Source organism: Cololabis saira, chromosome 11 (assembly GCF_033807715.1).
Source record: "Cololabis saira isolate AMF1-May2022 chromosome 11, fColSai1.1, whole genome shotgun sequence".
In the NCBI taxonomy this organism is placed as follows: Eukaryota; Metazoa; Chordata; class Actinopteri; order Beloniformes; family Belonidae; genus Cololabis; species Cololabis saira.
This window is the reverse complement of record NC_084597.1, coordinates 19,421,721-19,445,673: the sequence shown is the minus strand read 5'-3', so window position 1 is coordinate 19,445,673 and position 23,953 is coordinate 19,421,721. Positions and strand designations below refer to the sequence as shown.

The 23,953-nt window shown below is 39.6% G+C and overlaps 1 protein-coding gene across 1 annotated transcript; it reads left to right on the top strand.

The window, feature by feature from the left end:
• Positions 1-316: 316 nt before the first annotated feature.
• dmgdh (dimethylglycine dehydrogenase) lies at positions 317-22,929 on the top strand. The gene is made up of 16 exons (XM_061733912.1): positions 317-533; positions 1,009-1,177; positions 4,172-4,270; positions 4,355-4,519; positions 5,475-5,679; positions 12,475-12,723; positions 12,821-13,019; positions 14,766-14,935; positions 15,031-15,184; positions 17,794-17,959; positions 18,081-18,211; positions 20,267-20,484; positions 21,199-21,356; positions 21,509-21,568; positions 21,668-21,802; positions 21,891-22,929. The coding sequence occupies exons 1-16, from the start codon at positions 412-414 to the stop codon at positions 22,101-22,103; spliced, it is 2,613 nt and encodes an 870-aa protein (XP_061589896.1). The 5' UTR covers positions 317-411; the 3' UTR covers positions 22,104-22,929.
• Positions 22,930-23,953: the final 1,024 nt, after the last annotated feature.

Genomic DNA, 23,953 nt, shown 5'->3' with positions numbered 1-23,953 from the left:
TTTAATTATTTTTTTTTTTTAATTTTATCACCCAAATGAAACATATTTAAGCTTTTCCCTTTCATGAAAAAATGTTATGAGCTTCAATTTTTTTTTTTTTTTTTTTAATTTTTGTTGCATTAAACTAAACAGACTATTTAAATGGCCATTTAACCCTGTATCTGAAGTTTTTAACGGGGTGGTCAGTACTTTTATCATTCACCCAAACGTGAGCTTCGGCGCTTAAATAGTTAACTCTGGTTAAACTTTCTTCCCCACTTCGTTTTCGGCCTCTGGGCGTGCCAAAGCGCCTGTCACTGCAAAAAGTGCATGTTTGCGGCTGCCGGACACAGTCCAGGGGTCCATGCAGCGGGGCATGGTAATTTTTTGAGTTTCATTTGTTGGCTTTTTTCGCCTTAGATTACTTGAATTATGTCTCGGATTTTAAACTTCGTCAGTATTCAGCTGCGCAAGGATTTGGCACGGCGGGGAGGGATTGCTCGGCTCCCTTTGAGGACCATCAGTTGCACCTCAAGGAAACATGCAGAGGAAAGGTGAGATGTGATTTTAACAGGACTTCTCATCAACCACATTCCCGTTGCTTGTATCTATAATCAGTTGGGGATAGCTACCTTTAAAACTTGTAATGTTTCAAAGGGGATTGATGTATGCAACAAAACATTATATGGTATGCATGCTTCATTCTCAGGTATTGCATTTAAAGTTAGTGCATTATAAACTTTTATATCCAACATACAAATATACTGTATGATTCCCTGTTGAGATGCAACAGCAGTATCAAGATGCAGCACTTTCTTAATACACTATTGATATGAAGCACACCTATGCATATCATGTGGAGCTGCAATCATTTTCATTTATTTATCTCTTTATATATTTGCTTTCATATTGGTATTGTATTGCACCAATCACCACAACATATTCCTTGTGTATGTTTAACAAACTTGGCAATAAACTTTTTTCTGATTCTGATTCTGATTCTAGCATCTGTCTTCCTGTCGTTTCTAGTAACACTTCCACAGTTTTGGGAAAGCGATGGAAGGACACTGCAGACACTGTCATCATTGGTGGTGGTTGTGTGGGGGTCAGCCTGGCCTATCACCTGGCCAAATCTGGGATGAAGGATGTGGTGTTGCTGGAGAAGACTGAGCTGACGGCTGGATCCACCTGGCACGCTGTATGTCCATACTTTTAAGTCTGTTTGATTTATTTATTTATTTATTTTCCCATCTCAGAATGAAGACCCTGCTGGTCTGAACTGGCCTCTGATACAGGAACCTGAGAAGCCCAGATGATTTGAGACAAATATCCCCATAGCTAAATTGTCACACTTCCTGATTTTAACATAACAATTCGGTTTATAAGCTTTTAGATTATCTTTATGATCAATAAAATTGCAGAGTAAATACAAAAATGTGAAAATGTCCATCTCATTTGATCACAACCCAAAGTTATGTGATCCTAATACCATGATAAATAAAACCACATCTTAACAATTTAACCCAAATGAACAAGCTTATATTACTTGTTTTTGAGAGAGCATTAGTCAAAAACATTAAAATGCTTCCTGTTTCTGTAATTTATGACAATACAATGTTGATCCTCTGAATTTGGATGCTGGAAATTGGGAATATCTAGAATTTTCTAGAATGTGAAACATGCAAACATCATATTGTTTAATTGTCGTGCTAAGTCTGTAATACTGGAAGATTGAAGTAGTCCTTCCTCGACGGCTTCATGTAGTGGAGATGTTTACTGCCATTTCTATTCGTGTCCTGCACACGTGACACTGTTTCGTCAGCTGTCAAGCCTTACATTTTCCCAGGCATCTGAGGTTCATTTACAAGCTCCACACTCTTGGGCTGTTAATCCTTTTTTTGACTTGTCAGATGTAAGATTTAAGCTACTGATCCCACTCGGGGTACTGGAGCCTGTTCCAGTATAAACTGTACACTGAATGAGAAGCAGGGAAGTATTAATTGAATATTGTATACTACACTGGCAGTTAAATAACTATTAATTCATGGAAAAACCTGCAGCAGTCTGGCTGGAATAGTCTTGAATACTTGCTTCAACAGAGTCGTCTGGCTACAGCACTGAAAAGAAACTTGGAGTTGTTTGTGTTTTCTGTTAAAGGAACTTTCTGTAATTAAAACAACATTAGGTCTGCTATTACAGTGTATTACAGCTATTGCAGTGTAATTAGAGTAAATGCTTATTAGAGACCGAAACAACAGGAATCAGCTCTCAACATAATGTTTTTTGTGGTAAAATGGCAATTACTCTTAGCACTCTGATTTACAACATAAAATAAGGAGAGTTCATGGCCTCAGATTCTATGACTTGCCTATTTTTACCTAATATTTAAGTACTGATGCAGTTCTTTGAAAGCAGAGGCCATGAACTCTTCCTTTTATGATTGTTGACAGTAGTTTGCACAACATTCGGCAGTCGACATGTACAGACTTATAAATGTGGCAGCGTTCCAGAGGGAGAAGCATGTACAAATACTAAACTATATTTATGCTTACAAACTTAAAATGTCTGTAGGAATCCTATCTACTCAAACACTCAATAGGAATGATATTTTAAGTTTTGTCAGAGGCTTAAAATAGCTATTTATTTTGACGTAGGTCAATTGCAGTTGGTGCTAAGAGTGATTGCCATTTTGCTGCAAACATACTTTTTATTCACTTAAAACTGCTTCACTTTATGACGTTTGGGTCTGTAATGAAAGTTTACACTCTTTATAATCTAATTCTAGACTTAGAGTTGATTTAACTTTGAAATCTTTCTTTAACAGAATACAAAAGCGCTGTGTTTAACAGATCGGTGACGATTACTCAGCCTGGTTACAGCACTGAAAAGAAACTTTGAGTTGTTCCTGTTCTCTAATTAAGATGAATAAGAAGCAAGTTCTAGGTTTGTGAAGTCCTTTCTAATAAGTCACACTATCTTCCCAAACTAATACATTTCATTTAAGCAAGTTGAAAGTCACTTCCTTGTGGTTAAGAGGTTGCAAAAGAAACTATCAGGCTGAACCTCTGCCTCCTGGTTTCAGCCTTGGATTGCCATTTTTTTAGGGATGAATTAGAGTTTTTCCATATTCCTAGATATGACATCTGCCACATCCAAAGCTGGATGGATAACATCCAGATTTTCCCTGAAAAGTTTTTTTCACAGGTTTTTCACTTGTGTAGAATGTACCAAACCAAACAGAGCAGAGTCAGGCTTTATGGGATGACCCATACAGAACTGTCTAATAGCTAGGGCTGGGCGATATATCGAGATTTTAATATATATCGATATATTTTCAAACGCGATATGGTACGAGACAATATCGTTTATATCGATTTTTTTTTTTTTTTTGATTTTGATATAGCTTATTTTGTGACAAATTGACTTGAATGTTTTATTTCAGATTTGCACAAATGTTTTGTTATTTGCACAACTGTCAACCTCAGTTGAAAAGTCTGCCTGTTACTGTCTACATTGTATTAATTGTACAGTGTATTTTAATTTAATTGTTATGCAGGAAAGGGATATTTGTTTTATTTTATTCAAGAAGCATTTTTATTCTATATATGCAGGCAGTTTATTTTTATTTCATTTGTTTTATACATTTTGATATTGTGCAGATCTCTGTTAATAAAGGTACCTGTGTGACATTTGGCACGAGGCTTTGTATTAAAACTGACTGTTTTTTTTAAGGGTTTGCCTCAGAAAAAAATGAAGCTAACAGAGATGCTATGCTATAATGCTTTGGGGGAAACCCCAATTATGGCACAGAAAAAATATCGAGATATATATCGAGTATCGCCATTCAGCTAGAAAATATCGAGATATGACTTTTGGTCCATATCGCCCAGCCCTACTAATAGCCAATGATCGCATACATTGTTTCTGTGACTGATAGTAGGCCCATCTAATTCCATCCTGATCCAATTTCCTCTGCTCCTGCTGGTACTTCTATTTTGAAATCAATCTCAAATCCAGAGATACCAGGCTAATTCTTTGTATGGCAGAGGAAAAGAACAATAGCTGGCCAGGTTATGTGTTGCTATTACTGTTGGCTGGACACCATCCAGATAGCCAGCGCTTGCAAGGACATTATGCTCCTGAGCATGTCATTGTCAGTCAAATTACACTCATGGTTAACTGTGTATTTCAGGCGGGTCTGACAACATATTACCATCCAGGCATCAACCTGAAGAAGGTCCATTATGACAGTATTAAATTGTATGAGACCCTGGAGGCTGAAACTGGACAGGTGAGGCACCTCGTTCATCTTTTGTCTATTCTTTACACATGTTTGCATGTGTTGCCATGTCACTGAATTTGTCTCTCCATGTAGGCGGTGGGTTTTCACCAACCTGGCAGCGTACGCATTGCTTCAACACCGGCTCGTGTGGATGAGATGAGGTACCAGATGACCCGTACACACTGGCACGTGACACCTCAGTACTTCATCGGACCAGAGAAAGTCCACGAGTACTTTCCTCTGCTTAATATTGACAAGGTTTGTACGATGTAATGGAGCGGTATGTTCATTCATGGTGTCATGGTTTAGGCTCATAATGTCAGAGCATTAACACTTTACTTTTAAAGTCTTGTGAGTTTTTGAGTTTCCACAAATTACAGGCTTTGCTACAAGAAACGTCCGGCTGCAAAAACAGTTACAGAGGCTGTTTGTTCTGTCCAGAGCAGGAGTCGGCAACCCGCGGCTCTGGAGCCGCATGCGGCTCTTTAGCGTCGCCCTAGTGGCTCCTGGAGCTTTTTCAAAAATGTTTGACCCTTTTTTTTTTCTTCTTTTTTTTTCTTTTTCTTTTTTCCTTTTTTTTCTCTTTTTTTTCTTCCCTTTTCCTTTCCTTTTTAATCTCGACATTTCAACTTTTTTCTCGAAATTGTACTTCAACATTAATCTCGACATTTCAACTTTTTTCTCGAAATTTTGACTTTTTTCTCGACATTTCAAATTTTTTCTCAACATTTCGACTTTTTTCTCGAAATTTTTACTATTTCCTCGACATTTTAACTTTTTTCTCAGAATTTTGACTTTTTTCTCGACATTTCGACTTTTTTCTCGACATTTCAACTTTCACCATTTTCCTTCATTCTAAGGCTTATACAAGACTTTTCATTTTTTGCGGCTCCAGACATAATTGTTTTTTGTGTTTTGGTCCAATATGGCTCTTTTTTTCAACATTTTGGGTTGCCGACCCCTGGTTGGAGTATAAAAGAAGTCCACTATTTGTAGTTTATATTTTATTTATTTTAGTCACTTAGCCCTTTGGGGAGCAAAAGAAACAGCAAAAATTCAGGATTGAACATTTCAAAGCTGTTTAACGATTATCTTTGCAAGTAACTTTTGAAAAGATGGCAAACAGTTCTTCACCTTTGTCATAGCATGTAAACAAAACTTCAAGTCAGCAAGTATTACCTAATTATTTTTCTGGGTTATGAATGGTTTTTAGGTGTTGGCAGGCCTTTACACCCCCGGTGACGGCCACATTGACCCTTACTCTCTGACAATGGCTCTGGCTGCTGGAGCTCGTATGTACGGTGCTCAGATCTACAATCCAGCGCCGGTCACTGCCCTCAACCCGACATCTGATGGGAAGTGGGACGTCCAGACGCCTCATGGAACAATTCGAGCAAATCGAATCGTCAACACGGCAGGTTTGTGTTTCAAACATTCATATTCTTCATCAACAAAGGAGATATATTCAGGTACATGCTGGTCCAAATGTTGGCGTCCACGTTTGGTCTAGTTATTGTGTTTTATATCTATTACATTAATGTATATTTATTTTAAAACCAAAATTATCTCAGTTCAAACTAATGTTTGAACTTAGTCTTTCAGAAATAATGTTTGATCAAAATTCATGAAACATCCTCTTTGGGTGTTATACTTCTGGATAAAATTGAATTGAACTAAATGCTATTTTATTAATGCCCAAAAGGAATTTATATTGTTATAACATTGCAGTGTATATTTGTTAGCAGAAAGATGAAATAACACAAAATTCAATTGAAAAATAGTAGAAACATAACAATTGTGGTACAGAAACAAAAGCATCATTTAAATCTTTCTAAATGGTCATGAATCTATTAAAAGCTTTTAGCCCGTTGACGGTTGAACTGATGATGTAACATGAGGTGTTTGCCAGTAACACACTTCTTTTTTCACCAATGGTTCAATATCTGGTTTGCAGAGATGCTCCTTCACAGTTGCATGAGCGGGATTACACCTTTTGTTTTTGATAGACATGTTACGGTACCGTTTTTTCTCCCTTCAGAACATGGGTCCTGGGTTTTGGGTATCCAATCCCATACCAGTGTTGTTTTTGATTATTATTTTTTTTGTTTTATTTAATACTATGCTTGAACGACTATCACATGAATATTACCAGAGTATCACTCACACATTTTAAAGTTAAAATGCTCAGTCCAGCTCCAGTTCAAACTGACGACCTGGTTTTCTCTAAAGGACACTCAGAACAACTCACACAGTCTTTTGTTCAGTTTAGTTTTCACATTCTCCACTTTTTCAGATTTCAGTGGTTGGATGAAGCAGCTGAAATAAGTAAAATAGATTGAAAACCTTTGAAGAAGTGTTAGAGTATTTAGTTTTAACTTCTTCACAAAGGGCGTGACTTGTAGTATTTTCACTCAGCATAGTATCAAACGCACAGTTTATTCCAGCAGCATCTTTACATCGAGCCATCAAGCTGGACAACTCTTCTTTTCTCTGCTATGCATGTCTGCTGAAATATGAAGGAGCTCAGGTGCCTCTAGTTTTTCATTAGGCCAAGAGATGGGCTTATCTCAGAGAAGGGCGCTTGTTTTACTCACCGACATTTTAATGACGGGTGGTGACAAAAGTCGAAGAGAAAAGACTGGCGCTCCATTTCTTCAAATGTTCAATTAGTCATCATTGATCAACATTTTCAATGATAGACGGTGACCTTTTTTGTCTGTTATTCTTGTGTTTTTCTCACTTTCTTTGAAAAAACTTTTCATTTCTAAAAAGCAAAAGCCAGTGTGTGCAGCAGCAGTTTTGCCGTTTATTTCCTCCATGTTGATCAAAGACCTCTTGTCCTTTCATCTGATCGCTCCTTAAATGTTTAATAAACTTGATCACCTTCCATTAAACAACATTTTTACCACCCCTGGAAACCACCAGCGTTGCCTACTTCAAGAATAAACAAGTTGCTGGTCGTTATTGCTTTAATGGGAACAGAGACAAACAAAAACAACCACTGTCTGTTGGTACATTGACATGATCGCCTGCGGTTTGGATGCTTTTATCAGAATAGGAACAAATCTAGTTTTTAAAAAGAACTGCATTTCTATCTCCTTTTACTTTTGCCACTTTGTCTCTTTCCACTCGTACTGTCTTAAAGCAGCTAGAAACAAAAGACATTAAAGGCATTGAACCACGTCAGGGTGAAACTGATGTTCCTGCTTCCTCCTCATCGTTTCCCCAGGCACGTTCCTTTGATCCGTCACAGATCCAGCATTGCTCAAGAAATACTAAATGCATCAAGCAATTTTTGTTGCAAAATGATGTTGTTTCATATTAAAAATGTTAGATTTTATGGGTTTTTTTCTCTCACCACAACTACGCCAGAGAGAAGGCAGTAACATGCAGCAAAGGTGACCAGAGGTCAGGAGTCAAACCTGCTGCCATAACGATACAAACCTCTGCAGATGAGGCACTAAAATGTGTGATTTTGTTTGAAAACGTTTTAGCACATCTTAACTGTGGCACAGTGCATTATTGTTTTTATGGTTTGTGTGTTTTTTTATTGTGCATAATGGGATACTTTAACATGATTACATGAAGTGGACATAAAATCTATCTGCAAATGATCAAACTTGTTATATAGTAAGTTTTGTAGTGAGTGATTTCAGGCATTCGCTATAAGATTTTTGTTTTTACTCCAGCGCAGATAGTGAAACATCTTATCTGCAAGCGCCTCATGGCAGTAGACCTTTGCTCGCGTAGACCACTATCTGCAGGGTTCAGCCTTTGGCTTAAACTGGGCCACACCAGATCTGGGGGGATTTTGTTGGCAATGACTCGCTTCATTCTTGCTCCAGTTGCTTGTTTTCCTGGCAGGGCTTAAAATTATTTTTTTTGTTTTTCCAGTCCTTCCACACACCATCCTCTCTTCCTCCATGTGTTGTGTAACAGATAACAGTATATAGGCCATGGCGATTTTTCACCATTCATTTCATTTTCTTGCCACAGCCAAGTTAAAATGAAATGGCAAATAAACAAATTGCAGTCAAAACTTTCGAAGATATGCACATTTAAAGTTTTGTGCCTAACGTGGGAACGTTTGGCATTAAGACCTTCGAAAGAACTTGCAGGAGGAGAAATAGTCTACAGCTGCTTTCACAATTTTCTTTTCCTCTGTGTATTTGCATGTTCTGAACTCTTCCCGGAGCCAGTTTCTGCTGGTCTTTCTGTCTTTACCGTATGTGGACAGCCAATCCAAACAGGCCAGCAGTTCAGATTTCATCCAATCTTGAAGCAGCAGCACATGTACACCTCCTGACCAGACGTGCTTTTACCAGCTGCTTTTTTACAGATCATAGAGTTTGTAGTGTAGCTGGACTGATCTGATTCATATCTTTGCTATAAAAGTCACACTTGTGCTGGTTTGCACCCATTCTTTGTCTCATGACGAGCTGTTCTATTTTTGATGTCATGTGGCTCATCGTAGACCTTTGCAGCTCCAACCGCAAACTTGTCCTAACTTATGACCACCACGTTTTCACTTTTTGTTCCGCAGATTTCTTCAGATAGAAAACAGATGTCTCTGCTTCACGAGCAGCTGGAGCACAAAAGGCTCCCATACATCATAGCCAGGTGGAAAATGACTCTTAAGGAAGAGCAGCGACCTTACCCCCAAACACTATCGCTGTTTTTTTTTTATTAATTGTGCTTAAGTTATCAAGGAAAAACCACAAACAGCTATTCTCTTGAGCTTGCATAACCAACACAAATCTGCAGAAATGTTCTCTCTCCTGATCTTTAATACCGACTGAAGCTTCATCCTGAACTCTCAGTTCAAGCAACTGCTCCCTCCCCAAGATCGAATTTCCACAAATTCAGTTTACTAATGAATTAAAATCAAGGTCCTGTTTTCTGGTACGTGACCTTAAATGTGATCATTATCATAGACTGTATACAAAGAACTGGAATAAACCCTTGTGGTTTGTTTTTTTTTACTGCTTTTTATTTCTATTTTTTTTTCAAATTTAGGAAGAAATTTAATTGTCCGAGTGTTGTGGTTCCTGCTTTCATTTCTTCACTGCTGCTGTACCTGTTTGGGCTTAGTTGCTTCATCTGATAGCGTGGCTTTGGGAAAAGATAGTGTGGCCTCTGAGGCCACTGGGCCACAAAGCCTGTTTGCATGGCCCGATAATGTGGCCTCTAGGGATAATGTTGAAGCTCCTTGGCCACATAGCCATGCTGCTGCTGGGGGACCTGGGGCTCCTGGGGCTCCTGGGGCTCCTGGGGCTCCTGGGGCTCCTGGGGCTCCTGTAGGTATGTAGCCTGCTTGCTGCTCCAGGGGGTCTTGGGGAACCATGGGCAGATAGCTATGTTGATGTTGGGGGACCTGGTCTTTTTTGGTCTTACTGCTCTACTTCATGTTGGTGGGAATGGATGCCGCCTGACCTGGAACACACCCACTTTACAAGTTAGCTATTTTGGTTTGCTTGGCTTACCATGTGCTAACCTTTGTAACCTCACGTTCGTTCCGGTCAAGTCTCTGCTGCCAGAGCTGAAAGAAAGACTAGCAAAGCTCTGCTGGGACCAGTAATCACACTGGCCTAGGGGATTAGGTGACCCAGCAAGCTGGAAGGGTCCTGAAATTATCCTGAAATTAATCTGGTTATCCTCTGTCCTTATGCGTCTTGGACGCTCCTGTATGTCTTTATTACTTATGCGATGCCTGATTGCTTCAGGGTTGCTAATAATACCTTTTAATGACAAGATTTCACTGCAAAACTGACAACAGGGTCGAGCCTTGATGGTGCCCCACTTCCACGTGAAACCCTACAGTTACTCCTACTCCCTTCCTCACAGTTGTCGTACAGATTATATACAACATATGTATCATCTTAAGTACCATCTTCAACTCTAAACTCCTTCATTTCAGATGTGGCTATAAAGTCTAGAGCAGTATGTTTTTGTTTTGTTTTGCTTTGTATTTTTAATCAATATGAGATCCTCAAAGCCTATTTATGAATGGAAAATGTTGTAACATCCCCCTATAACAAATTGATGTTATAGGGGGTACAACAACTTGGAGTCATAAAAGTAACCTTTTTGTATGTGGTGCAACAAAAAATGACAGGGTGCTTATTTTTGTTTTTAGCTGGGCAGTGTAATTTTTCACTTTCCTTGTAACATATTACAGAGCTCATGTGGATCATTTGTTAAATTAAGTTTGTAAAATTTAACTGCAGAAAGCCATTAATGTCATGAATACTGGCTGACTGAGCTGTAACTTCCTGAACTAAAAGGCCTCATTTGCTAAAGTTTCCATTCATAAACTGGGATAAAGTTTAATAACAAACCAAGACTTTTTCTTTAGTTTTGCTTAGGTTCACCCTCATGTTGTTTGTTTTTCCTTGGTTATCCATTAAATCCGCCCTGCGTAAAGGCTTTTGGCATCGGTGCAGGTCACCTTTTGCATTAACAACTGCTGACATTGAAATGAATGTATGCAACGTCAACTTGCGAGGATTCACGAATCAGAAAAACCCACAAATTATGTAAAAGTAGCGATTAGTTGCAGACTTAAATATACACACATTTAATTAAACGGGTTAAAAAACATTTGCAATAACGGCAAAGATCAACAGTCTTCAGTCCTCCAGCTCCTTCTACGTTACATTCACACGTCCCACCAAGAGACTCAAAACACCACTTATTTGTTTAGTAGCTGCTCATTTACAGTCCAAGTTATACTCTACTGAACCCCTAAACTAAACACGTGGTTGCAGCTCTCTGCTTTCTTTGTTTGTCCTCTAAATGTTTGTATATCCGATGCTCGTGGTCAGTGTAACCGTTTTATTTACCAGATGTATCTAGTTTAAACTTGAGTTATGGATTCTGTTGCTGGTTGTTTTGGTGTGTTTGTTCATTTCTAGGTGTCTGTATGAGATGTATGTAATATAACTGGTGCAGAGGATTCTGGGAAGATGAATCTGTCAAACCTTTGTTTGTGCACCAGAAGAGAGAAACTCAGTTACACATTACTATGACGTTGTGTAAGCTATTAGTCGATTTTCCATTGACATGCAGGGACCAAGAGGGCAAAAAGGGATTTTTATTTTTAGAAAAGCTGGCTTTTACAAGACCACCAATCATAACAGGACAAGGGGGGGACTCATAGAGCCACTATTCCAAAACAATCAAGATGGCTACAATATTGCTAATAATACTGAGAACAGGGCTGATGCTTGATGCAGTCCCACTTCCACCTGAAACCCTGCAGTTACTCCTACTCCCTTACTCACTGTTGTCATACATTATATGCAATTTATGTCTCATTTCAATTACCATCTTTAACACACGAACATCACCCATAATTCATTTACTTTGTTTTTTTTTTTATTTTTTTTTTTTTTATTGATCTTTTTAGAAAAAAAACAACATACAATGACAACATGGACACAAATAATCAAAAATACGAATTATGCATTATACATTGTCCCTTTTTTTTTATAAACACACAGAACTAAGAACAGAGTCTCTGTAGAGTTAAAATAAAAAATGATGAGCAACAAATGAACAATGGAGGAGAGTAATGGATGAGCAAATGCGGCATACAAAAACAAATGCAGTGATAAATGCAAATGCCCATCACTAATATCCCATTAACTGGAAATAATTAAAAAAAGCATAAAATGCAGCATAAATAACAATAATCAAAACAAGTAAATAAATGAAAGAAATGAAAAGAAAATTAAGGTAAGGGGGAGGGATCAGTCGGTGGGTAGAGTCTTCAATGAGTTAAAATAATCTACGAAAGATTGCCATTTACGAACAAATTTAGATGAGTTGCCTTTTACTGAATATCTCACCTTTTCAGATTTTAGAAAAAACATAACATCACTAAGCCAAAGAGCAATAGACGGAGACTTGGGGGATTTCCATGAGAGTAGGATACGACGTCTAGCTAAAAGAGATGTGAAAGCCAATACTTCTGACTGTACGGGGCTGATATGTGAGGAGTCAACCGAGAGTCCGAATATTGCTATGAGGGGGGCCATAACAACATTTTTCACCAGAACTTTAGACATGATCACAGAATAGTCACTCCAATTCATTTACTTTGTTGACAAGAAAGAGCGGACGCAACGTTTATGTTGATGATTAGTTTAATTATCACAGCTGTTTGCTTCATTTTGTCATTTAATATATTACCATTATGTTTGTTTTTATAGGTTTTTGGGCCCGGGAGGTTGGAAAAATGATCGGCTTTGACCACCCCACCATCCCAGTGCATCACCAGTATGTTGTGACTGCAACGGTACCAGAGGTGAAGGCTCTGAAGAAAGAGCTGGCTGTCATCAGGGATCTGGAGGGGTCTTATTACTTGCGTCAGGAGAGAGATGGCCTACTGTTTGGCCCATATGAGAGGATGGAGAAGATGGTGCTACAGGACTCTTGGGTTAGGGAGGGAGTACCTCCAGGTGTGTGAGCAATGGATGATCTATTCAGAATGCTTAAATTCATACTTCTTTTGTTACTATGTTTCTTTCCCTCTTGTGCCCCGTCTGGTTGTTTTAGGTTTCGGGAAGGAGCTGTTTGAATCGGACCTCGACAGAATAATGGAACATGTTGAGATGGCCATGGAGATGGTCCCGGTGCTGAAGAAAGCTGACATTATTAATATTGTGTCTGGACCAATCACATACACTCCTGATCTGCTGCCTATGGTCGGACCGCACCACGGAGTCCGCAACTACTGGACCGCAATTGGCTTTGGGTGTGTGGTGTTGAATTGTTTTTCATACTATGAGGTGAAAAAATAGTTGTCTATTCATGCTAATTTTATTTGGTATGTATAACAATGTGTTCAGAGAACAAAGTATATAATTGCAAATAGATTATGGAAGAAATTAAAGGCACTTTATGTAACAATACCAATTCTTATCACATGGGGGCAGCGTGTCACAAGAAAGTTCAGTCTTGTTCAGTAACATACGAAGAAGTGCACCTGAGACAAAGAGGTATTACAGGTTGTGTCAGATTGTCCCCACTCAGTATTGTTGGGGTCTCTTTTGTCAACACAGCAGATCTATATGTCCCCATGTGGTTCTTCCATAGAGTGGGATAAACCAAACTAATAATTTAATGGTACATCCTTGAGAATATATTGCAGGGGGGGAAAAAAATGAAGTAATTAAAATAAACAGGGCTCAAAGTTGTATAACTCACCGACTTCTAAATGACATAATCTTTTATTTGTTTTTCTTATAGACCCTAAATTCAGAGATCTGTGGTCTTATCTCAGAGGATAATATTTTACCCGTCACGAAACGGCATCCAAAAGTTTAACGTCTGGCTTGAAAAAAAGTTGGCCTGATATCAGGAAGACAAGTTTGTTTGTGTGGGACATTTCGTACACATGCTTTGCAAACGACATTTAAATGAAGATCTCAGAAATAATAAATTAATAAAAGTGGTGTTAAAAAGCAGGATTAAAATATCAGAAAGGAATCATCAGAACTAAGAGCCCTCAGCTAACACCTCGGCAACTCACTCTTGGCTGGTACTGGACGTTAGGAATGAGCGATATTTTACCGTTCACGATAAACCGTCAAAAAAATTCCCCACGGTAAGAATTTGTCATCTCGCGGTAAAAACGATAAATTCCTGTTGATTTTTGTGTAAAGCTGATTTATGGTTCTGCGTTAAATTGACGCACAACGTACGTGAAGGAAGGAAGGAAGGAAGGAAGGAAGGAAGGAAGGAAGGAAGGAAGGAAGGAAGGAAGGAAGGAAGGAAGGAAGGAAGGAAGGAAGGAAGGAAGGAAGGAAGGAAGAAAGGAAGGAAGGAAGGAAGGAAGGAAATGAGCCAGAAAGAAAGAAAGAAAGAAATGAGCCAGAAAGAAAGAAAGAAAGAAAGAAAGAAAGAAAGAAAGAAAGAAAGAAAGAAAGAAAGAAAGAAAGAGAGAAATGAGCCCGAAAGAAAGAAAGAAAGAAAGAAAGAAAGAATAAATTCCCATTGATGACGTTTTTGTGTAACAAACATGGCGGATCTGAGAGCGAGATAGATTTATAGTTACAAAGGTGGAGTTGAATTGGTATTTTTTTTATCGTTATTTTTATCGTTATCGGGACAAATACCAGAAATTATCGTGACACATTTTTTAGTCCATACCGCCCATCCCTACTGGACGTGCACATACCGGGGGCCCTCTGAGGTTTTTGAAACCCAAAATCTTGGTTGGTTTCCCTGCTCCTGTGTATTTATATTTGCAATTGTCACTACAAATTCGGGCTAATTTTCTCCTTAACCTTGGTTAAAAGGCACATAAATATGCTCGACACACACACCAGCTGTTCCTCAGCTGGATTTCCTACCTCAAACTTTGCCAACCTGCCCGATTTACGTTCCGAATATAATCCCAAAGTGTCAACCAATTTCACTGAAACATTATTAAGAAATTATAAGAAACTGTGATTGTATATGGTCAATGATATTTAGTACTTGTACCTTTTTTGTTCAGGTATGGAGTTATCCATGCTGGTGGCATCGGTAAATTCCTGGGTGACTGGATTAAGAACGGAGAGCCTCCCTACGACCTGATTGAATGTGACCCCAATCGCTACGGCAAGTGGGCAGATGTACCTTTCATGTGTGCCAAAGCAAGAGAATCCTATGGCTTCAACAACGTGGGTAAGGAACACAAAACAAGACGTAACTGTTTCCAGCACTGACAGAAAGCCATCTGATTTTACAGTCAATAAGCCTCTTTGCGTTGCTCTCACCAGTCGGTTACCCCAAGGAGGAGCGATTTGCTGGCAGGCCGACCTCCAGGACGAGTGGTGTTTATGAGCTGCTGAAAGACAAAGCATCCCATGGCTTTCATGCTGGCTGGGAACAACCTCACTATTTCCACAAATCTGGAGATGACATTGGATACAAGTAAGGTTTTTTTTTTATTCTTAAATATCTGATTGTGCTGTGATTTGAGGAACGTGTTAAACTTTGGTCTAGTGGCTTCTTTAAAGGGATACATCAACATTTTGGTGTATCCCTTTAAAGATTGGTGTTTCCAATAAAGCAGCCTGACAAAGTTCTCCGCTAGCTTAGCTTAGCATAGTCACTGGAAATGGATTGCTACTTCTAGTGTAAGTGAAAAAAAAAGGAAAATTAGAACCAAAAATTTAATTTTTGCATAGTAGGAACAACATTTTTTCGAAGCAGCGCTAACTGGGTACAAAGATTGTGCATTAAGTGGACACGCAACAATATCATAAGCTGGTACATAGGCCTACAAGGAACTACATTCTTATTTTGTCGAATCGCCAAAACCCTGTTGTGCCTTCTTTTAACAGTGTAACTACTGTTAGCTGTTGGATACTCTTCTAGCCAACAGCTAACATATATGCTAACTGTGGCTAACTTATTTGTGTGCTAAAAGATCCCGAGTCAAGTCAAATCAAGCCATAGTACGTTACCCCAAAGAAGAGCTACTGTTTCTGGTAGTGTTACATATAATACTCCAATATTATTCTGCACTCAAAACAGTAATTTATGACTTTTACTAATCACATTTGTGTATACCACAGTAGATGATTCAAAATTTTGTGCTGACCAACTTCTGAGCCAAGTGGTTACATCACCTTTGCTCATTGGATGCAACTAGGAACGGGGTTCAGATTGCAATTCCTTGACCGACCACTGGGGTGGCTCCAAAGGATAGTCAATCTCCACTGATTCTGAATAAAGTGGACGTGTTTCTAGCCAGTTTACAAGCCAGTTGGTTCTGCCTATTTTCAATGTGCAGTTTGAAGGGAAAAGATGATTCAGGAGCACTCTGCAAAAAGCAGAGTGCAGTTCTTCTTATACGACCACATTCTGACTGCCCGCTACCTAGCAACAGTGCTTCTCTATGTGCGAAAATAAAATTCCTTATAATCTACCTTTTTTTTTCAAACTATAAAATACCAAAGAAGTGAACGTTTTAATGCATGAGAATAAGGATTGTTGTTGGTAAAAAAGAATAATGCATATCTGTCTTGACTTAAGAGGGGAGGTTACACTGAGCTCCTTTTCAGTTTTTTCAGTGGGTCCAGAAACAATTTTGCAATCAGTACTGGAGTTGAGGGGGGATGAGGGGGGATGGCATCCCCCCTGAAATAAAAACGGTCAAAATCATCCCCCCTGTAAAACTGCCACCCCCCCTTTCCATTCCTGCAGTATTTCTGCAGGTGTTTTGGTCAGTGCTCTTATTTGTAATATATTATATTATTTGTAATCAGCACAAATTATCTGTCCCCATATGATAAAATCCACCATCCCCCCTGATTTTTTTTTTACAACTCGAGTACTGCTTGCAACTAATCCAGAGAGACGATTAAACAGCTGCAATGCAAGTGCACAAGTGCAGTTGGTTGAATTCAAGACAAACTTTTGACTTTTTCAGTCACACACTTGATTCATATCTGTAATAGTTTAGGTATCACGGGTATAAAAGTTGTCATCTTAACCGTAGCCTCATGCTCGCTCGGGATTGGTGGAATTCACAGAAATCAAGATTCAGTGCAATCTGAATCTTAAATTTGAATTTCAGATTATTACTTTAACTAGGTGAAAATCTGGACTGAAACTGAGTTACAAAGAATATGATAGAATAGAAGAATAGGTCAAATTTCAGTAGATTTAATTAAGCAATTGCTTTCAATAGTGTCACAAACATATTCAATTCAATTCAATTCAATTTTATTTATATAGTGTCTATTACAACACAAGTTGTCGCTAGGATCTTTCCAGAGACCCAGAACATGACCCCCGAGCAATTATTACATAAACATAACATAAACACTGGCAGGTATAAACTCCTCTAGTGGGACAAAAAACCTTAAGCCAAACAGTAGCAAATAACAACCCCCCTTATAGCAGCATATCTACAACGAAGCTTTGTTTGAGAAATAACTGCAGCTATGACTTTTCGTCCTAACACACTAGAGTTTACACTAACTAGAGGCTTTACTAATCAGAAACGTTGTAAATGTGGTTTTAAAGGTGGAGGTGCTGTCAGCCTCCTTAACCCAGATTGTAAGTTTGTTCAATATCAGGAATCTTACACATCAGGTGTGTCGATGCAGAAGGACAAAGGAAGCATAATGACTTTAAGACATAAATGATGATTCTGGAAGACAAATCATTGTAACGTCAGAGTTAATCTTTTGGGGGCAAAGTATTAGTCTGTACACTCTATTCAGGCCAAGGTTAAATAACAGTCATGTGGCCGAGGCTACATTTTCCATCACAGCATGAATTACAATGAATTGGACTGAATTGGAATATGATTTGGATTAAACTAGATTATATGAAACCATGCAACCTCTGAGTTGTAAATTGTGAAAGTGAGTTGAACTGAAGTGAACTCTGCAATTTCAGTAATAATAACGTTGCTGCAGCTTTACAAAGAACTCGTAACAAAATCTTAGCAAAAAACGCATTGAAGGAAAAAATCTAACCAATGACTCAAGAATGAAATGGCTGTTGATTTGTGTTCCTGCACTCAGGCCCAGTTTCCATCGCACCAACTGGTTTGGACCCGTTGGCAGAGAGTGCAAACTGGTGATGGAGAAGGTGGGAGTGATCGACCTCACACCTTTTGGCAAGTTCACGGTGAAGGGGAAGGACTCGCTCAAGTTGCTGGATCGGCTGTTTGCTAACACCATGCCAAAGGTAGAACACGCGTGAAATGATCCATCAAATATGAATGTTTGACAGAAATGATGAACTGGTAGCTCTAATGTGCACTAATGACCCTGAGCATGACCACACACCCCTCTCTGGGACTTCTCAGGTGGGACAGACGAACATCAGCCACATGCTGACCCCGTCTGGGAAAGTCTTTGCTGAGGTCACCATCACCCAGTTGGCACCTGGAGAGTTCTTGCTCATCACAGGTTCAGGATCTGAGCTGCATGACCTCAGGTGGGACACAGTTAATCAGGGTATCAGTAACTGCTGCTTACTAGAGATCTTCTGACTGAGCATTGTGTTTTTGCGCATTCAGTCCCTATTGGTTTAGTGGATTTTCTGGACTTTGGTTTCCTTTTGAATGTCTTTCATCAGATTATTCAGTGCTACACAGTGGATTGCTCAAAGTACAACATTCATGAGTTTAAGACACGTCCCAGACGTCAATTAGAGCAAAAAGACATCAACCAGCAATTTCAGATATGCATGAAGTGGCATTTGAAGCTTTGGAATTAGGTGTTTTCTAGAGAAATGTACCTTGGGAATCGTACAGTGGCTTTGCTCTTAAAGGCAGGGTAAGAAATGTCTGCGTGACGTCATGTCTGTCTGTATTTGAAAGAAAACACACTCCACGATGAAGTCTACCCCCCTCACACACACACAACTTTCAATAAAAATCACTAAAGCCAGAAAAAAACGTTTAAAAAATAAAAGATAAATATGAGAAAATAGAAAAAATAGAAAATAGAAAATTATGCAGAATTACTCACTCTACCTTTAATCTGCTTTTGCATTACATCGGTGACTGGTTCAGGGTTTCCGTTGTCCGGTAATTGCCGGACTTTGTCCGGTAAAATATGCCGAAGTCCGGTATTTTATAATCTCTCCGGTCAAAATGTCCGGTGAAAATACTCACTGGTGCTGCGGGACTAGAGTCCCCGGGAGTACCGCGGAGGGACACGCCGAGCCTCGGTGCCGGGAGCCGGGAGGAAGCGGAGCTGCGGCGCCGACATCCACGTGTGCGTCGATTTATGGTTCCGCGTCGCACCGACGCAGAGCCTACGGCGTAGAGTACGCGTACCTTACGCCGTAGGTAAATATCTGGAGCTGTCGGGTGAATTCCCATTTGAGCTGCAGCCAATTAAAGGAAATGATGAAAAGAAACCTGATTGAAAACCTGCGAAAAAAGAGGGCGAGAACCCAAACATTTAATGAGACACAATACATCATAACACAATACAAGCAAGCAGCTTTTTCATTACATTTTTTTTGTTGTTTTCACTGCTCACCTTCAACTCTCTCTGCAACACTCATCCGCAGTGAATCATTCCTTCAGCCGTGCTCTTTGTGTTTTATTTTTTCCTTAATGTTCTAAAGAGATCATAGCGGAACTGCTCATGTCTGTTGTTCTTCGCTCAAACCTTTATTGAATAATCAACCCCTGCTTCACGAGTAGTTTCCTCCATTTTTCGCTGGCGTTTCGGTGACAAATGGGATTTTCGAGACCATCTTGCTGACAAAGTTGCTGTCAGATATAGCTATGTTGTTAGTGTATGTAGTGTATGATTCCCTAACACCCACTTATCACATAGTGTGAAAACCACAACAACCTCAAGACTCCTGATTCAAAAACAGCATAGAGTGTAGTCTGAACAGCAGAGAAATCGGCCAACTGCAGCCTCAGATTAAGCTTATATGTTTGAAGGCTTTACGTTTTAACTTAACATGGTATTGGCCAACAGAGATATCACGATTCTGAGTATGAATTTGAGTCATTTGATATATATCTATGTTTTTATTTACCAGCTGCACCGTAAATACTGTTTGGGGAATTGATATTCTCATCTGAATTTAATTTAGTTCAGCATTATTTCTGAACTATTTATATGGAAGAACACGTTATTATACAGCTTTTTCTTGCTTCTTAGCAAGCTTGGATGAACATTTAAAATTGTTGTATGGTCTGCACACAGCCAGGCCAATGTTGAGCCTCTGATGGTGCTAAACGACTCTCTCACAGTCTGTTTAACACCACAGAAACCTAAAACCTCCCAGCAGCTGTTAACACAACGACCCTACATTTGCTCCAGTTGGAAGCCATATATTAAAACATTCATCTCCAGGCCTTCACCGTCAAAAACTCCCCCACAAAAGTCTGAAAGGTGTGATCTAGCGCCCCCTAGTGGCCAGAATCCACCCAGTGCCGTGAGGAGCGCACATGCTTCATGATGACGCCTTGCTTTTTTTGTTTGTTTGTCTTTTTCCTCCGTGGATTTGAACTCCACTCAGGTGGATAGAAGCAGAAGTTGCAGAGGGCAGGTATGACGTGGACGTCAGTAACGTGACAGACGAGATCGGCGTCCTTGGTATTGCGGGACCGAACTCCCGGAAGGTTCTCCAGAAGCTGACAGATGAGGATATGAGTGATGGAGGTTTCAAATTCCTCCAGTGTAAGACTGTCAAGCTGGCTGGTATTCCTGTCCGGGCCATCAGGATCTCCTACACCGGTAGTGCTCTCAACCTATTTATTTATTTATTTTAATCTCATTTGGTTTGTTTGTGTTTGTATATGTGCGCACACATGTCTGTATTTGCGCCTTTTCTTCCCAGAGGGGCAACTTTCTAATTCAGTAGATGGACCAAATTTGAACAATTAGTTGTGAAGTTTAATAATAATAATAATAATAATAATACATTTTATTTGTAGAGCACTTTTCATGTATAATCTCAAAGTGCTTACATAAACAAGGGAAAGTCAGGACACATAAAAGACCAGAAGTAAAAAAAGCATAAAAAACATAATAAAAACATCTAACAAAGACCAGGGAAAGCCTTTCTGAACAGGAAAGTTTTAAGCTCCTAAGTTTCCTAAAATGTAACAAAAACTTGATTTTGTCTTCTTTTTTTTTTAATTTGGCCAAACTTTTGTTTAACAGACACAAGTGAAAAAGATGCAATTTTCACTGACTTGACGGATCAGCTTCATTTAGAAAATGTAAACAAATCCAGAACTTGATGAAGTGCAAAAGTCTTTCAGCATCTAGAGTGCGCTTTAATCTGAAAAGATTCTGAGAATCTGGGGAAAGACAGATTTAAAGCAGGCGTGTCCACTTCTTGTCCTAGGGGGGCGCTGTCCTACATGCTAAAAAAAAAACAAAAAAAAAACACTATTTATCCAGTGTTTGTTTAGTTCTAACTGTGATTTCTTCATTGGTGTGCAGGTGAGCTGGGCTGGGAGCTCTACATCGACCAGAAAAACATGGCAGCTGTGTACCAGGCCATGATGGATGCAGGGAAAGGTGAGGGAATTGAGAATTTCGGCACCTACGCCATGTCCTCGCTCAGACTGGAGAAGGGCTTCAGAGGCTGGGGGGCTGAGGTAAACGCACGCACAAACACACACCAGTTACATGAGACATAAAAGACCTTTTTCTTTTCATTTTCATCCTGTCAAATACTTAATGAACCTGAGATGTGTGGTTTCACAGCTTCAGCCTTTTTTCTTTAACTACAACTTGTTGATGTTCACAGATGAACTGCGACACCAATCCTCTGGAGGCAGGGCTGGATTATTTCATTAAACTGAACAAGGTAATGTGTTTCTTTTACCAAATGGCCAGGCCACGTCTAAGTTCCTGTAATTTTTTCCTGTGCCGCTGGACTTGAGTTTGCAACCGTGTGTCTGAGCAGCCTGCTGACTTTATCGGCAAAGCGGCGCTTCAGGAGATCAAAGCCAAAGGTCTGAAGAGGAAGCTGTCATACCTGTCCGTGGATACAAGTGATATCGACCCTGAAGGCAACGAGACCATCTGGCTCAATGACAAGGTCGGCAACGAGGAAGTCACGGGATTGTATTCAGTTTGATTGGGTTTTTTTGTTTTTGTGGTTGTCCTCACTTGCTTCGTCTCAACAGGTGGTCGGCAACACAACGTCCGGAGCCTACAGCTACAGCAGCCAGCAGAGCCTGGCATTCGGATACCTGCCCCTGGAGCTGTGCTCCGTCGGACAGAAGGTGGAGGTGGAGCTGCTGGGCAAGAAGTACCCTGCGTCAGTCATCCAGGAGCCCTTGATCCACACCGAGCCCACGCGAACCCGGCTGCAGAAAAAAGCGAAATCCAAAGCATAAGCTCCGGTATCGTGCCAAAAAGTGATTGCCTGCCAGAATCTGATTTTTCTCCCCTGAAAATGGGTCTTTTTACCTGCCAAAAATTGATTGAAGGCCAAATACAGTTAATGAAAAGTTGTTTCTGCCTAAATATGACTGGATCTCATTCTTGAGCTTCATAATCTGAAAATCTGACGTTTTAGCGCTATTGCTCAACGGGCTGCTGTGCGCGCTCCCGCGGCCAGAAAAATCAGATTCTGGCACGCAATCACTTTTTGTCACGACACCGGCCGTCCTCCGCCAGCTTCTGAGCAGCTGATGAGTCCTACTGTGAAGTATAAACAAGAGAAGGCATGGAAAGACGAGAGTGTGGTCCACATGCTGAACTGTTTGTGTCCGCATATAAGGGGCCAGTTTAAGTTGCAAAATTATACATATATATAAGCTGGAAACAGTCTTTTAAATGCGTTTCACAGCAAATATGTGACATTCATGTACTACAGTGTCTTACCATTTTGGAGGAGTAATTTACTTTTTTAATTCTATGAATGTATGTTGAAAGTTTACAGGTCGATTGTGTCTTTGTTTTTGAAAAATAATTACCTCTCAAATAGAAAGGTGTCGTATCATACGTGTTTTTTTGCCTTTAGCGGAACATCAGAAATAATTCTGATGCATTTTTAACAGAAAACTGCTTTGAGACATTAACAAATGGAACAAAATGCTTTAATATCAAATAACCAAAGTAAACCGTATATTGACAAAACTGCACAAATATTTTTGTAAGTCTGTTTTTTGAGCCAAAGTAATGAAATAACGAATGTAATTAAAGATCCTGATGAAGTCATTCACTGTGTTCCCGTATGAGTCAAGGACCCAGAACCATTTTTGTCACATTCAGTGAATATCGCCTCTTCATTCGCCAGAAGCCCATCCTGTGAGAACAAAACTGATCTACACACAAAAAAAAACCTTGACTCTGTATAGTGGAGACAAAAGAAGTTCATTGGCCAGGTCTGACCCATTCCCTCGCTACTTGCAGACAGTTGAAGCAGATAAAAGCTGGAGTCAATATTTGGTCTTGAGTTTGAAGCATTTGGCAGTAGTAAGGTCATCTTATGGGATATTTGGCAAATCTGGGAACTAAATCGTTACCAAGAAATCTCTTCACCAATGTGTTTCTAAAGGTGTCTAATAACATGTCCTAAAAAGTTGAAATTCAACTCCTGGGGGAAACTTTGTAAAAAACTGCACAAAGTTGGGATACCAATAACCAATTTTCGAAAATTTTAAAATGCTTAATTTGGCCTTAAATAACTTGTGGGGGATCAAACTAGGGGTTTTTCAATATTCTGAGTTCATTGCAAGTATTTATTTTTCACTTCAACCATTCCTTAGTGGAAAAACGGCCACACCCACTTTCCCAGGTCATCGTTCATCCCGGCAATGCCCCCCACTCACACATAGCATATGTAAAAAAAGAAAAAAAGATAATAGTTTATTCTTTATTGTTTGACATGATGAATAGACCAAGTCAGTGTTTAGTGATGGTTGCTGTAGTTGTTTTTGCATTCAACGTGAGGACGTTTTGAGTTAACATTAGGACCAAACATGCTGGATCCATTTGCATCCCTTTTCTTTGTTGATCATGGACATAATATACTGCTTTTACCTGGATTCTGGACATCTTTGCAGCTGCAGGCCATCATCAGTATGCCAAAGGTGCATGGCTGTACTGTCAACTGATGAAGGAACTGGAAACTTTGCCTGGTTACAAAGAGACCATTGAACGTTTCACTGCCCATGGGAACCATGTTGTCTGGTATTCCAGCGACGATTGGTCTGGCACCTGCATTGAGCAGACCTTAAAG